Below are 17,482 nucleotides of genomic sequence, written 5' to 3'. Positions count from 1 at the left end.
TGTAAAAAATAAACGTTCACTCAAGGCGTGACAAGGAGCATGGAAGAAGGCTGAAAGTCATGGGGAAAAGATGAGAAGAATGAAAAAAATTGTAACAAAGCGGTCAAAACAGGAAACCTTTATTCAGTATTTTACTTAAATAATAATCGAATTAATTTTTCTTCGGAGATATCTTAAAGAAACGTAAAGTTTGCAATATAAATCAGGTTATGTTATTCGTATTTTATGTTAATTTATTTTATTTTATTTGTGCATTTATTTATTTAGTTTTTTTTTTTTTTGTTAATTTGAATAATGCTGAAGTACCGAGAAAAATGTAAACCAGCCGAGGCCTTTTCAGCCTTTTTCTCGAATAGAGAGTTCAAATAATTTGCCAGGCACTGAATGTACGAACACTATATACGGACCGTGATTCTTATATTGTGTAAGCAATGTAACTGTTTTGTATTGTATTTAGTCGTATTTAGTTTACGTCTGTACCTATTCTCTAACATTTCTTGCGACTACTATGAATATTTTCCCACTTAGGTCATACTGTAAATTTTGCCTCTTTTCACTGCACTAAACGAGCTTGCGGACTGACCAGGACCTCATAAGCTCCCGGCTTTCTAGTTCACGCTTCCTCAAACAAAACGTCACTTTCACAAAACTTACTTTCTACATGTATCACTGTGTGTAATATCCTGTCTTATCAAAACTGCATCATCGTATAATACAATTCAGAGTTTTGATTGCAGGCTGGGGTTGGGGAGGGAGGGGGGGGGGGCAAATTGGTTGAAAAAAACTACCACGTGAAATTTCCTAATTTTACGTTCAACAATCAGTAAAAATTTTTCTTCTCTGTAAATTTGAAATCGGGCAGTAAGAATCCGACTGCAGGAGAATTTTTTTTTCTGTGGCTCTTGACAGGACATATTTGTGTAGCTTTCGACAACGCGCGAACAATAAATTATCATAAAGTAAGAACATTTATATTGCTATCAATGAGCGGATATCAACAGCTTTTGTGGCTTGAGAGTGGTAGCTTTTGATCCATTTTGGTTCTTATTTCTGATTCACAAGTTAGGAGTGCCTTTTTTGATTGCTATTTTATATAAAAAACTGTTAGCGAAGGAAACTGACAGGTAGTGAACAGATCATGTTATTAAAGGTTGTGAAAAGGCACTTACAGCGCCAGAAGTCAAGACTGATTGACGCACATTAATTTGTCTTAATTATATATTTTTTGACACATTGTTTTTCAACTTCCAAAGTTTCTGGGGGGAAGAAGCCCCCCCCCCCCCCCCCCCCTGCCCCTCCCCCTGCTAGGGGACTGGATTGACTCAGCAACCATGAGCCGGATATCAGCCATAAGAAATAGAAGGCATTCAATGGTCTTCTGGTTTTTCTTGCGAAATAAAATCGTCTCACATCCAATGTGCGCTTGTGCAAAAATTATTAAATATGCCTACGAAACAAAAACAAAAAAAATAAATAAATAAAAAGTTTTCTTCTTCTACTTCTTCCTATTATGCCCGGCAAGTTATAACTGTCGAGAAACTGGCCCTTTGACTGAAATCTACCAACAAGTGATCACGCGACTACTTTTTCCGGTTAAACCGATGCGCTAATGTGATTTTACTGAGCTGTCTTTTATTTTACACTGAATAGTTTTTTGTGACGTCATTGTGGGTTTTTTCTTTTCCGTGTTTCAGTGCACGTGGTATGATCATGATTGGTCCTTGCTCATGAAAAGCAGAACATTCGAACTCACGCCACTTTGAGCTCGTGATGAAGGTCCAGAGTCCAATAACTGATCAAACCGGCGTTTTGCGACCTGTTTTCGTCGCAGACAAAACAAACCTTTTTTTTTCACAAAACAAGATGCCTATACTGGCATTTACGCGTGATGCTGTGACTGATTCATTTATTCCAACTGTATGCTTCGCAGATTGATAAAACTATCCTTGCTAATGGAATAGTTTGAGTCACGAAAATCGCGTTACTGTTGTTTCCCTTGTGTTATGCTACTTAGGGCCTTACCGGAAATTGCAGAAGTTCCATTACGAGAACGTAAGCTTCTCAATGACCTCTTTTCAGTCTGCCATCGTGCCTCTAAGACTGTCAAACAAAGCGCGATTCCTTCCCTAGAAACTCGCTAATTTCCACCGTTTTAAATGTCGAGTGCTTCTTAGAAGTTATTCTTTCGATTCACCGCTTCAAACTGTTGAAATTTCCGTTTTAAAACGGCACACTTGAGTCCACAACATGCTAACAATATGGCGCCACAAATTTAATCCGGTTTTGATAAATAAATCAAATGATGCTTTGACGTCACACAGGTAGGGGTGAGTAGGTCCCCTCCCTTGCGATATAAGCAACAAAAAGGATTTTGATTGGCCTACTTTTGTTGAAGACAATCAGAACAATACATCCCGAGTAGGAGAGGGGAGAGTTTTAGACACGGTATGCCCCTTAGGGCATCCCGCGTAACTAGAACTGTGTGATAAAAAAATTCCGACAGCCAGGTCAACAAGATGCCTGCTATACTGGCATTACGCGTGATGCTGGGGCTGATTCATTTATTCCAACTGTATGCTTCGCCGATTGATAAAACTATCCTTGCTAATGGAATAGTTTGAGTCACGACGATCGCGTTACGTTGTTTCCCTTGTGTTACGCGACTCAGACTTTCAACGGAAATTTGTGAAATTCCATTACGATAACGTAAGCTTCTCAATGACCTCTTTTCAGTCTCGCGTCGTGGTCTAAGACTGTCAAACAAAGCACGATTCCTTCGCCAGGAACTCACCAATTTCCACCGTTTTAAATGTCGAGTGCTTCTTAGAGGTTATTCTTTCGATTTGCCGCTTCCGGCAAAATGGTGAAATTTCCGTTTGAAAACGGCACACTTGGGTCCAGAACATGTTATAAACAATATGGCGCCACAATTTAATGCAGTTTTAATGAAGAAATCAAATGATGTGTTGACGTCACACAAGTAAGGGTGAGTGGGTCCCCTCCCTAGCAATATAAGCGACAAGAATGGATTTTGATTGGCCTGCTTCTGTTGAAGACAATCAGAACAATACATCCCGAGTAGGAGAGGGGAGGGGACGGGGGTTAAATGAAGAAATTAATGTACAGGTTTGTGGGTACGAGGAAGAAAAAAAAATTCGACCCGTTTTTAGACACGGCATGCCCCTTCAGGGCATCCCGCGTAAAAAGCTAGAATTTTGCACAATGAACCCGCGCGTCAAGCGCAGAAAGGCGTGCGAGTAAGGCACGATTGGTTTTGGTTTGGCTTCCCATTGGATGAGAAAGTGGCGCGAGCCGTTTGCTAACCAATCACAAAGCGTATTAAAGCAAGACCACTGAAGTGTATTACGTTCGGCACGGCACTGAAATGAATACCAAGTACATGTATAATCGTCTAGAGCCCACCTTGTTTAGGTGAAGGGGATTACATAATACACTGCCTGTCTAAGGAGCCCCACGGCTATTTAAACAAGAATAGGAGGTTTTGAATCTTTTTTACTCAGTTTTTACCTCTGAAAGAAAGGTGGCTATGAGCGACTGAAGATACCATCTTTAAAGCTGGGGAATGAATTAGGTGGTTCATGCCCATGTGCAATCGTTTAACAATTTCGTTAAACGCAGTTTACTGTAGTGTCCAGCACTTGGTTATGTTTTTGGACCCAATAATTTTCCTTCTAGAATAAAGGCCAGTTTACAAAATTGGCCAGTGGATCGAGCCTAGCTTTCAATTGTTATTTAGTCAACATCTTGAATTGTCAAGTAAAAACAGACAGTCAACATTAGGGCGACCATTTTAATGGTTCTTACACGCAGGCATGAGTCCTTGACCCGGGAGCCTCTTCGGCGTAAATTAGGGATTTCTCTCCCCAATCCAACGAGTAGAGGCCCTACACAATAATGAGCGGGTACTGTCAGTGCAGTGTTTGCTCATATAATCACTGAATAATCAGGAGTTAGTTTCTAAAAACTCCCGAAAACTGTCCGGGCCCAGAGAAATTCTTTTCAAACGCTTTTCTTAACGGTCGGTGGTAGTTTTTCGTATAAACTAACCCCATATATGTGTTTCTTCATCTTGTAAAGTTTTCAACGTTTTTCAAAATTGTTTAAAGTCCAATTTCTGACAATAGACATTGTGCCCTTAAAATCGTGTTTCGGGTCCGAAATACTTTCAGGAATTCCGAGAAACGCACCTCAAGCCCGTTACCAGCATGGGGGCAACCAAGGCAGGTGCCTCGATTGAAATTTCCTAGTCCAGTAAAGATTTCGACCGTAGCCAGCCGTCGCTGTTATTTGATGAATCTGGGTAGCAGCCTTTCTAAGAGAGTGTGAGAAACGAACGAAAGCTTCCGGGGAGCAATTTTTTTGCTCCTTTTCGACTTCACAGCCAGCTTTCCGTGCTCTCAAGGAAACGACTCCTACGCATGCTATTATTTGATAGAATACATGGAAGAACTGATTCTGTGCTGCTACGTAATATTATTTGATGTTTTGGTATCTTGGACAAAGCACGGATGTACATCTCTGCTAATTCCTGGTCACGACCCGCCTCTAAACATCACAATTTTTGGAGACATTGCGATTAATCCTGGTCCGGAGACTTTAATTCAAAACAATTTGAAGAGGCGAAATGAAAATCTACCGAATATCTTGGATTTGCATATAAATACTCGAGTTGTAACATACACCCGTGCTGAACTACTTGGCATTCGCCGCACGTCTCACAGTTTTGTTTGTGGATCAGTTCTCCATGTTTTAAAGCTAAATGGACTTCTGCGGTTTAGAGGATGTTCTATGTTTTCTGTCAATTCCAACTATGCTCGGATATAGACCTATGGCAAGCAATTGAATTAATTCAAATATCGGGTCTATCGACTCCTATAAACCGTGTTCGAGTCATAGGGTAAAAAAAATATACGCTTAAGGAAACGGGCATTTTTTTCGGCATACTATTATCTAGGTTTTTATCCTTGGTCTATTGTTTTCTTTGCTACTGCCTCCGTAAAATTTTGGTCTGGCCACTGGCCTGGTACCCCCCCTTTTTTTTTTTTCCTTTTAATAAGAACTAGTTTTATAAGAATCTTACGTTGAGACTGAGATTGACCAAAGTTTTAAGAACGTCATAAACATACCACAGGTTGAGAGTCAGTTAAGAAAGTTTCCATTTTTAGTATTCTTTTTTTTTCAGTATTATTAATTTTAGTTTTTTAATGAGCGGCATGAATACCGGTAAAATCAATATGAAAACTTTAGTTTATACAGTCCAGTTAACCCAAATGCCGAGAGAGTTAGCTGGCACGATACCTTGTCCGTAACTCATGAATAATGCAAGGACCAAAATTAGACGTTCTTATAAAAAGAAGTGTAATCATCAAAACTAAGAAAGAAATGCCTTATTTCCAAACGGGAACTCATTCAAAGCTAGTGGTAATATGGCTGTTGCAACTTTAAAAACGTTCTTTTCTATATTTCGCTTGTACATGTATAAAAGCCGAACATTTGAGGTAAGAGAAATTAGATGCTTGTCATTATTTACGGCTAAACAGAGTTTATTTAGAGCACTAAACACCCCCTCGGCGGGGAGGCTTCGCTCCAAGGTCTACTGGACTCTACCCTTTTATGTGCCATTTTTGACAAAAAAGGTAAACCCTTTCATCCAGCAAATGATCCGAACAAACATTCTTAGAAGTCTTTAACGAGGATTATTGAACTCATTATTGTGTTCTTTCTTGTGTTCCCATGTAAAACCAAGGGTCCAACTTGTAAATTAAGGTGTAAAAGTTTTACTAAATTGGCCCCTGGGAACAATTGGTTTGAATCCGTGCCGTTTCGTAAGTGATTCCAAGCAAACATGCAAGTTGCATAATTTACCATAAATTACTTGAAAAAGTTGACATTCCACATCATTTTATACCTCGATCATAACAAGCCATTCATGATGTCATCAGGTCAAACGGAAACGTTACTTTTAGTTAATCAACCACTCACTCTGATCGAAAGATCACTTTTTGCCTTTTACGGTTATGAATACAAAGGAGGACTTGGTCCAAAATGTTTACACTCTGCTTTGAACTACATAATCCCTTCGATTCTGTTTTAGAATTAAGAGAGGTGGGACTTTTTCAGGCATGAAAAAGTAGCGATCATGATACTAAACCAATCATTAAAGCATTATTTACAAAATTTCAACTTTAATGGGAAGTGAATATGCATATCTTCAGACCAGCTGCAAACGTTATGTCCAACACAATGGTGTAAAGAATGTTATATGCAGATGCAAAAGTTATTTATAAGTGTGTTTTCTTCAAAATGTTGTACTGCGTTTATCCACAAGTTTCACTTTAATATACACAGTGTATGACCTGGTTTTGGATATATTATAAGAATCGTTTCTTTCATCGTCGCATCCTACGTACGCATTGTCAAGTAAGTCACAAATGTCGCTGAGCAAGTCACGCTTTGACACAACAAGGAGTAACCCGCAGTTGATAATCGTCAAAAAATCATCTATACAAGTGTTTTCTTTTCTGCTTGTGAAGTTTGATGTATTCTACTTCATTTGCTCCAGGTTTCGGCTGCATAAAGCAAGTTAAGATAAGAGAGCTATAGTAGGCCCGAGCTACATTCTTAGACGGAATAAAATAAGAAATTATGCCCCCCCTCCCCCACAAATCAATGATGAATTCGCGCGCAAAGCAAAACGCGCCATTTTTCCATCATTGAAATGGGGGAAGAGGTAGTCATAATCTTGTCATTTAAATTGTCCAAGATTGTAGCTCTCTGCAACCGGCATTCGTGATTTTTAAGTGCTCTCTCAGCCTCTGCCATGCAATCCGCGATTGCGGACGAGGAAATCCTTCATTATGCAGAGAAAGAGCAAGGCTGTGGAAATTTTCCACCAACTTTACGTTGGTTTCACGCAACCGGGAACTGGGGACCGTTTCTCGAAAGTCCAGAAAAGTTAACGTGTCCAAAAACTTAAATACGTCTACAATGCTTTCAACACAGACAGTTCAATGTATATAGATTTTGAAAGCTTCATAATTAAAAAAAACACATTAGAAAAATACACAAAATTAGCATCAATCGATAGAAAACGGATTTGAAAAAAAAAAAAAAAAAAAAAAACTTATCGGACGGGGACTTTCGAGAAACAGTTCCCGGACCTATTTCTCAGTTTTCTTCCCTCACGGAGGGCGACGTAAAAACAGGTCCTCATCCCACCGACGCCATTACTGTTCTCGTCGAGAACATTCAATACTGGGTCATGCTACGCTTTCTTGGAAGCGACAGCCCATGAATTGAGCCAAGTGTATTACTTTCCTTTGGTGACTATCATTTTCTTAATAGGTTAGTTTCTAAAAAAAATGTGGTGGTGCGTCGGTGGGGAGTAGAAACGAATGTTAGGTTTATAACAGAGTTGATAACTAAAGGTAAATTGGCCACCGTAAAGAGATTCGAGTGTTGACGTTTCAATCGTTAGCCCTTCGTCAGAGCGAGCTTCACCAGATTCGCTCTGACGAAGGGCTAACGATTGAAACGTCAGCAGTCGAATCTCTTTACAGTGGCCAATTTACCTTTAGTTATCAACTCTGTTCATTCGTATCATCTTCTTAGCCTCGCCCAAGCTTTCAGACTGGACAGTGTAGAAAACAAGGACTTAGAAGATCAGATCAAATATCCTTGCTGGTCTATTGTTCCCCAGTGCACACTAATTATGTTTCTGCTCCGAAATGCAACAGCCTGGAAATGGCTATTGAGCTGGCATCACGACCAAGTAGGAAAGAAAACGAAAGCGTCCCTCAGGAATGCGACAACTCTGCATCCAACATGGCGGCCATATCGTCGTCATCATCACTTGGTGTAGAACGGCGAGTGTAGTCATCATCGGAATCGGAATTGCTCGAATCTCGTGACGAGCCTTCCTCGCCTTCGTCGTCGTTTTCATCAACAATCTTAATTTTCTTGCTAAGCGATTCGTCGTTATCGTCTTTTTCGTCCTCCCTCTTTCGTTTGCTCGTCGATTCAGAGTCATCGGAATTCGACGAACTACTCGATTCCGAAACGCTTCCAATCAAATCGCTTTCTTCATCGCTCGCGTTCATGAGGTCCTCGACCTCTTTGTCCATAGCTTCGACTTCCGACGGCGAAAACGATAATAAGGGGTTTAAAGTGGACATCAGAATATCAGCGCTGCTTGCGGAATCAGATCTAGTTTTGGTTACCACACCCTCAGTTCCAACAGCACCCAAGTCCACAGCACATTCCACAGTAGTGTCTCGAGGTGTCCCGCGAGGGGTACCCTGGTCGCGAATCTGTTGCCTATACCTCTCTAGCCCCTCCACAGGAAACAACCGTTCGTCTACCCACTCCCAACGTTCATTGCAGCAGAAGAGCCAGCCGGGATTCACAAGTTTAATTCCTTGGGATTTCACAGCCCGGTACGATTTCTCCGTCCCCAGTTTCCCTGCAATCACGTGGGTGGTTACGTCATTGTGATTATCGGTGTCCTTCGGGGTTAAAATAGCGTTGCTAACCTTCGCTCCCAACGCACATGCGACACGCCAGGGATAGCTTTCTTCTTGCTTAGCAGATGTAGGTATAACTCCAGTAAACACAACACTTGCACCTCGTAATACATCTCCACGTAGTTCAGTCACTATGACCTTTGCATCTGGAATCGTTGTTCCAGGGGAACAGTATTTCGTAATGTTAGGATTGTTTTGATGTTCCTCGGTAGTCTGGGATTTAATACTGTCAACAGTTTTATAAAACACTTCATGCACGCGATGTAAGATATCCTCAAGGTGGAGAAGGTAGTCGTCATCACCATCACCAAATTCGTAGCTTTGTTTTTGTGATTTCTTGATTTTTGTTTCGACTGCAAAATAGTAAGATTAAAAAAAAAAAAAGCAACATTAGCCCATTTTTTCAGTGGAGAGGAAGGGGGGGTGGTGGGGCGGTAATCAGGGGAGGAGAGGACTGGCAGATGAAGAGGAAGGAAAAGTGAGAAAGACAGCATTTTGTGAAGGGGGGAGGGAGCACTGCATCAATAGCGAGTTTACGCAACAGGACGGCTGATGTGGTAGGATGGCAAATTGTCCTTGTGTGACCAACGTGACGGCCAAGTTTTCATGACTCTAGACTGTAACATTCCTACCGCTGGTGGTTTTCAGGTTGTAACAGATGAGAGAACACCAGTTTTAGTCAAAAATCGCCCAAAAATATGAAGGTACTAAGATGCCATGTTGGTGACACAACAATATTTCACCGTCCTCTTCCCTCAGCCGTCGTGTTGCGTAAGCTCACCATTAACAGCGGATGGAAAGTAGTAGCAGTCACCAAGGGAGGGTAGGCAGGTAGCCTGTGATCAGATTTAAGAAACCGATCATCTTTGGATAAGATGAACAAAAAAGCCTTTTTTAGAGGCAAGTTAGGATTCGTCTTCACTCAGGGAGGCTTCATGAATCTGGGTAAGCTATAGACAGCAAGGAATACACTACATCAACTCCACAGTACGAAACCATGCCATGCTATCCAGTCCTAACCAGGACAAAACAGCTGTACATGACCAACACTCCTCTGGTAATATGACTGTGCACATGCTTAAGCTATAGACAGCAAGGAATACACTACATCAAATCCGCAGTATGAAGCTATGCCATGCTATCCAGTCCTAACCAGGGCAAAACAGGTGTACCAACACCCCTCTGGTAATATGACTGTGCACATGCTTAAGCTATAGACAGCAAGGAATACACTACATCAACTCCACAGTATGAAGCTATGCCATGCTATCCAGTCCTAACCAGGGCAAAACAGGTGTACCAACACCCCTCTGGTAATATGACTGTGCACATGCTTAAGCTATAGACAGCAAGGAATACACTACATCAACTCCACAGTATGAAGCTATGCCATGCTATCCAGTCCTAACCAGGGCAAAACAGGTGTACCAACACCCCTCTGGTAATATGACTGTGCACATGCTTAAGCTATAGACAGCAAGGAATACACTACATCAACTCCACAGTATGAAGCTATGCCATGCTATCCAGTCCTAACCAAGACAAAACAGGTGTACCAACACTTCTCTGGTAATTTGACTGTGCCGTGCGTAAGGTAATGGCCATTCCACAGAGTATGAAATGTATGGACCATTGCCGTTTATCGCTCACATAACGTTGATGCCAAGGCTGTTGCCTAACAGGAGCCCAGTAACCTGGGGCACCCAAGAAAAATGCTTTGGGTGCCTAAATTTGTTGCAGCAGCACCAAACTCATCACACGTTGGGCTCCTACATGTAACTTCTCAGATTTTGGCCTTGTGGGCTTCTTGAAAATTTTCTTAGGCAACAGGCTTGGATGTGATAACAAGATGCACGTAGATGCATGTATTCGGACCGTAAACAGTCTTTGAAACGTACGGACCATCAACTGAAGGGCTCGGGGCAAAACCAAGCTATGGAGCATTTCAGATTGCTTTTTGTTGTTTGGCCTTGAATTCCTTCAGGAAACGTTGCTTCAATGTTTTATCCGCTGCTTCTCGCTTCGTTTGCAATTTAAATGCTATGGTTATGGGCAGGATTTCCGTTTTCACAATGAACGAAGAGCAAAATAGTTAATAACACATTGGAGCAACTCCGATGAATTTGACCCAAAACAGCAAAAAGCAATCTCAAATGCACCATAGGTCGGTTGTGCCCAGAGCCCTTCAATTGTTAAAAACAGTCCATATCTGTGCAACAATATTGAACATTGATGAATGACTAGAAGGAAACAGAAAGCAAGTCTTGTAACATGGGGTCAACTGCATCAATAGCTGTGCTGCACCATTGGAAACAACTCAAGCCCTAAGAAAAGTAAGATATATCAAGTACAGTTCTAATATTTACCAACAAAAACTGAGATTTTTCCCAGGGCTCTCAAATGAAGAAAAACCCATAGCAAGTTACCTAGTGTAGTAAACATGGCACTCACCTCCTTCACACCACAGCTGGGTTTCCTTACATGTCGCTTTATCGTTGCTACCTGAAAGGTTTTGTTCTTCAACACCTTCCGTCTTTCCATTATTGTTCTGTTCACCCTCTGGGTTATTTTCACCCAATGCCTTTGATTCAATAGATTCTTCTTCTCTTTTACTTTCATCATCAGTGCTATCATTGCCTCCATTCTCAAGCACTTTAGAGGAATCCTTGTTTATTTCAACTGTCTCATCAATGCCTTTTGTTGTGTTATTTCCATCTGTGCTTGTATCAACAACAGGCTCTTGTTTTTCCACATTTGCTTCCACACTTTCACTTGAATTTTCAATACCTCTTTCCTCTTCAGATATCGCTGTGCTTTTTATTTCTTCAAACACTGCATCCTCGTCTTTTGCCTCAACACCTTCATTCTCGACAGAATTGGGTTCTTTAGTTCTGACATCCCCCTCTTGTACGTCCACATCAACAGGTTCTCCAGAGGAAGTGTTTTCTTCTTCTTCTTCTGGAGGGGAGGATCCTGGTGGAGCATTGATGTCTCCTACCCCTTTAAAGAACTGGTAAGGCTTGACATGAATTAGATTGGAGGCAAAATTCCAGACATCTTCTCGATCATCGATTATGCAAACCATATTATCGCCACAAGGAAAGAGTGACCTGAAAAAAAATAAGTTAATGAAATCAGTTGAGCATGTTGAGATTTATGTACTGGTTTGACAGTGTCCTTTGAATTAGGAAGAGTTTGATGTCTTTGAGCGTTTTTCATTGGTCAGAACTGGCCAGCCAGACCGGTCGTTTCGTAAACGGAATGTACCAATTTGAAGGATAAGTTTTATCCCAGTCCTTTAAATTTCTTCAAAATAGTATGGACTATTTTCGGAGTGATTATTTTCCAAGATTTTGCAGCGCCATACCTTCAAAATGACGCATTTGATTTACAGGCTGGCTGATCTGGCCTGCCAGTTCTAAGAAAATTAATGGAAAGCACCCTTGACTTAGACTAAGATCCTTCAGTCCACTAATGAGGTCACTGGGATATAAGTAGTCTGCTGCTCCCAACTCCTCTCAGCCAGTTATTCAGCAGCCTGGCCCTGGCCAGAACCTGTTGGCTACACCACCTCCTTGACAGTGTGGGTCATCAGCCATTTCTTCTCCTGCCACCTCATTCATTTCTGCTTCACCCTCCTTAACCTCTCTTCCAACAAGTTACTGATTTCCTGAACCCTACCCATTCCATAATTTCACCATTCTTCACTTTGAGGATCCAGTTATCTGCTGTAGACAGGGACACATTTCACTCACGTCTAGGTGTCGCTATTCCTGTGGCCAGTACTGTAATTTCCTCTCCTTCTGTTTTTGCCTTTTTCCTGGCCTCCTTCCAAAAAATACACAAAATGAACTAAACTAAATAGCAACACTAACCTCAGATCATGGGATTTAGAAAATGCGTTGAAGCACTCATCTCGTGAGCGAATCCTGTATGCAAACAGTTTTCCTTCAGGATCTAACATTCTAGCAATGGTATGAGCATACATTCTGGAACCCATGGTGAAAATGTGCAGCTCGTACAGTGTGGACAAACGGTTTAAGAATTCCACAGCACCAGGCCGGATCTTAGTGTGGTACCACACAGGGTACCCAGGCAGTTGAAAGTGATGGATATCCTGTGGACAAAAACACAAATGCACATGTACAGGTAACTATTAAAAGCACTAAAAGCTATATGTTTTGTACTAAACGGATCCATTAAAATGAGGGGATTAAAAAAGTTTCTGAGAAAACACTTCAATCACAGCTTTTCATCCCTCCACCCCTCACATGAATGTAATTGCCTACCAGGAGTTGTAGTACCAGACAGATATTCAAGATTATTATTCAACACGTTGTAACGCTGCCCAAATAATTTATTTTTGGTGCACTGAATATTCATCATCCATAGTCAACAGATATCCTGTGATATACATAACCTCATGTGTCGGGGACAAAATGGCAAAATATAGATCATCTCCAGCTTTTCTGCAATAAAACTTTGTTTTGTTATCAATGTGTTGAATAGTAAAACAATTATCCAGCTCAATCTTGCAGAATATCCCCTGATATTAGCAACATCAGGTGACATTTCATGCAATTTTGCAGGATAAGTGTTAACTACACATTATGTTTATGAAAAATATGTCTGGCAAGGTTGGCCAGTTGTGATCAGCAGTGAATGCCCTTAAAGTTTTATAATAGAGAGACATCCCAAGTGATTTAAAGAATGGGAATCCACTCTAAAATTTATTCCAGTTTACAGGAGTGACTATTTGTACCTCCATGTCTTCAGGTATCAGCTCCATAGTTGTGTGAATAAGAGTCTGGTCCAGATCCACAACAAGTGACAGTTTGCGGGTTTGAAGCAGTCTTTCCTCATCTTTCTTGCCTAAGACCTCAGCTTCCTGAAAAATTAATGGAGAGTTTACATGTTAGGACATTAGTTATAAATGTATGCTGCAGTTTACTGTGAAATCCAATAATTTAATCAGACCACCAAGAGGAAACACAACACTTGATTACCAGTTTATGGGTTTAGGTAAGTATCAAATTAGGTGAGTATGTTTCCACTGAATTACTTATGTGCAAAGATGGCTGTTTACTGGTTGCTGATGGGTGGTTCCCACTTACAGGATCTCCCTACCGTGCCTGGACTGTGTCGGGCCCACTGCCAACATGTCAGGCACCAGATCACAAACTCAAGTATTGTTAAATAATGAATACATACCTCCTGGCTGACTTTTAGCTCAGGAATGTTGTGTATGAGAGGTACAGATGCTACTGTTGGAGAGGATGGTTCATCTTGTTCTTCATGAAGCCTACAAAAAGATGTTTAGATTGCTATTTCACAATGTGGTCCATGGCAAACTTGTTTTAAGTACCATTTGGCTGAGAAAGCCAGGTATTGCTAATTAACAATTCCTGGGTTCACTTTAAAACAGACTTCCTGCATAAAACTCAGTGAATATTGAAATAAATCTGTAAATCCAACCACCAAAGTAAGTCTTTTAGAAATAACATCATGAGAAGTTTTTGCATCATGGGAAACTCGGAAAAAAATCTGAGCTCCAGAAGGGATTTGAAACCATGACCCAGTAGCTCAGTGGTTAGAGCATCCAACTAGATCACGGGGGGTCGTGGGTTCACATCCCATCTGGGGCTTGGATTTTTTTCCCGAGTTTCCCATGATGCAAAAACTTATCATGATGTTAAATCTGTAAATGCAATATTGAAATAATCCAAACAGGTTACATTTGAGTGACCTTATTTTTATCCAAAACTTCACTTGTTTGTTTCCAACAGCATGCCAAAGCATGATAAATGCACAATGTTCTTCATGAAAATAGCAAAAAGCTAAGGCACTGCTTATGCACCACACAACTGTTGAATTTATTTGGACACAATTTATTTGAGGACCTGCTAGCAATTAAGTTTTAACTTTGACAATTGAGTGGTTTCTAAATCAAATTAATTTCCTCTGGTGAATAAATTCATCCAAAATGTTTAATCCATGTTGGCAGTATGTAAAAGATGTTGTAGGTTAAAATGAATCCACCTGTTAAAATGATTTCAACCTAGGTTTATTTGTATTTTCCTTTGTTAAGGTTGGGTAATTTACATCTGAAACAGAGGAAAATAGATATCAACCTATGTTGAAATCATTTTAACTTGGCATTCATTTCAACCTACAACATAAGATATCAATAGAGCATGTTTGGTTTAGGTGAATGGATGCATCAAACTACATGGGTCAAGTTAATGATCTCTTTTGAAAATCAGTGGTTAAGTGGTTGAAAGCAGCCTAGTGCCAGTGTTCTCTACTCTTTGTCATTCAAGGTGATGATGAATTGTAGAAGTCAAAGAAGAAAAGAAGGGCAATAATATTTATTGGAAATGCTTGTGAATCAACCTTCATCATTCTCAAACTGAATCGTAAGCAACATTTCAGACAAGAGAAACTTCCATTTTGACAAATTATCCTTCAAATCCATTTTTATAACCATTTTTGCGTGGTTTCATATGCTTTCCATGTATTTTATTCCTGCTTAATTTTTGCACAACTTCAAAGAATTAAATTTCATTTACACTGGACTAGAAATTAACGTTGACTAATATTTAAAGTAAACTAGGCCTGAGTAATATTTTATTTTGTTATTTACAATATTATCGCAGATAATTTAAGGCAAATGCGTACTTCCTGAGATCAGCTCCACAATCACAGCAGAGGTCCTTCATGACCATCCTATGTTCACATTCTGTTGCTTCATCAATCAGCAGTACTGGTGTCCTAAAAATTAGAGCAGGGGTGTATAGGCTGTGTATTTAAATACCATGAGAACTCTGAACATCCATCAAAATTATCACATCTTAGAACAGATCATGAAAAACAGAAAGTGACAAAGTGAATCAAACTCCACCAATCACAGTGCAGAAATGTGGCCTTTGGACTTGTTAAACTAAACCTCTTTGCTTTTTAGACTTGTGCAGCGATGATTGGCATTTTGCATTTCAAAAACACAACCTATAATTTAAAGTCTTGAACTTCAGAGTTGCATCGATTGACAGGTATTGCACAGGTGTCATAAGCCTGAGAACTCAAGGAAAAAAAGCTGAGTCTTCACAGTCAAGCTCAAGATATCCTGTAGAAAGTTTATTGTACTTGTTATCATTAACACTTAAAACGAACGCAGCAAGACAGTGTTTTTAGTGATTGAAATGGTTTATCACAGAAACAATGCTTGAAATTATCAAGATTGCATTGGGGGGAGTGGCAGTGCAAGACTTAAGTGTTAAGTTTTCTGGGGTTCCTAAATACTACTAGGATCAGTAATTAATCACTGCATTTAGTGTGGCGATAAAGTGAAAGAATCATATCATGTGGAAACACTAGCAATTATGCTGTTTTATACATCTTAATACAGTTATTACTCATCCAACAATTTGACCACTGAAAATCTTTTCCATGTATTTTAATCCTTACAAACTGTAAATATTTCAAGGTGTTTTCTTTGTGTCATGGAAAGCATTGTGTGATAGCTACTGAGTGCATTCTGGTGCACATTTTTGAATAACTAACAAATTGCTGAATTAAGTCATTGACAGAAGAAAAGGTATTTGACATTTGGATTTTAGAACACATAGTATTTTGTAAATTAAGGGCTATTTTTCTTATCTTATCTTTTCTTTTTCAGTATTTTAAATTTCCCTTTGACTAAATCTGTAAAAAATATGAAAATTTAATCACGAAAATTCCGGATTGGTTGGTGAATATCCAATCAAATTCTGAGAAAATTTAACTTAACCCGGCCGCGAACATCAAAGGCAAACCTTCCCTGCGTGGGAGAGTTGAAAAACAACTTGTAAATATAAACGTAGCAATCGCTTTTGATCTCAACAATTTCTCAACTCAAAAAGCACTAGGGACCTTGAATTACTAATGACACACCGCAATGTATAACTTTTTGCATCCCAGCATTTCGTTAGACTACATTTACAAGCTTTAATACTTTTTACGCATCATGAACTCGTCCGTTTTCAATTTCACCAACCAGAGGATTACGTGCAGTTTTGCACACCAAAGTCCAATTGCTATAACCAGTTTCACTAGGTAAAAATCTGAAGAAGTGCAATGGCTGCCCACACCAGGGTAACGTCAGATGAGCGTAAACACTGACCAATAAAGAAACGAAAACGGAAGAAATTTAGTTTACAAGCAACCTTAAGGATGTTGCTGCACGATCGCCCAAACCAGAATTATTTCATTTGGAATTAAGAATCATTGAAGACTGCACTCAAGCGCTTATTTGCATGAGACTCCACTATATTGCTCTTACCCAGCAGAGACAATTTCTCCTTCAGTGACAAGCAGCTCACGGACTTTACCCGTGAAAGTAGATTTGAGTTTCGGCTGAGTTATAAACGATCCAGACCTAACCACTTTACCAATAACTTCGTAGAAACAGAGAACACTTCCTTCTCTAACTTCTGATCCAGCACTAACCCGCCAACGTGACAGCTTTGCAGAGCATGACGTCGAAATAACAACCTCCCTTGCCTTTCTGTCCGCCATTTTGGTTTCACTTTTCGCGCGTGGGGCATTAATTAACCAGATAGGGTGGGGTGAGGGCAAAAATTACTCTCTAGGATGGGGTAAAGGAAGCGAAAGCGATACCGAAGAAATTTAAAAACTTTTTTTTTTTTTTTTATCTGAAACCACTCTAAATATTCACCGAACCTCATAAGATATTTGTAACTATATTTATTTTATAATTTTTATTGTTCACAGCAGTTCTGACTTTCCCTGTTGGAGAACTATTATCACAAACTTAATCATACATGCAGACAACGAACTACATATTTTAAAAGAACTTTTATTTATCTGTAATCAAGCTTTTCCTTACTTAATTGTTTTTCATTGTGGGTTTTTACGAAGTTTTTACTTTATTTTTTATAGAA

General features: G+C 39.9%; 1 protein-coding gene across 1 annotated transcript; it reads right to left on the bottom strand.

Annotated features, from left to right (window-relative positions):
- Positions 1-7,670: 7,670 nt before the first annotated feature.
- On the bottom strand, positions 7,671-17,139 carry LOC146480483 (RNA polymerase II subunit A C-terminal domain phosphatase-like). The gene is made up of 7 exons (XM_085109663.1): positions 16,861-17,139; positions 15,222-15,314; positions 13,755-13,845; positions 13,306-13,431; positions 12,419-12,660; positions 10,995-11,653; positions 7,671-8,896 (listed from the first exon to the last, which is right to left on the bottom strand). Exons 1-7 carry the CDS (start codon positions 17,094-17,096, stop codon positions 7,818-7,820), a joined length of 2,526 nt encoding a protein of 841 aa, XP_084965789.1. The 5' UTR covers positions 17,097-17,139; the 3' UTR covers positions 7,671-7,817.
- Between the last annotated feature and the right edge of the window lie 343 nt (positions 17,140-17,482).

Source organism: Pavona decussata, unplaced genomic scaffold, assembly GCF_977016875.1.
Source record: "Pavona decussata unplaced genomic scaffold, jaPavDecu1.1 SCAFFOLD_53, whole genome shotgun sequence".
NCBI lineage: Eukaryota > Metazoa > Cnidaria > Anthozoa > Scleractinia > Agariciidae > Pavona > Pavona decussata.
The sequence above is the reverse complement of the archived record's forward strand: the minus strand, read 5'-3'. Positions and strand labels throughout refer to the sequence as shown.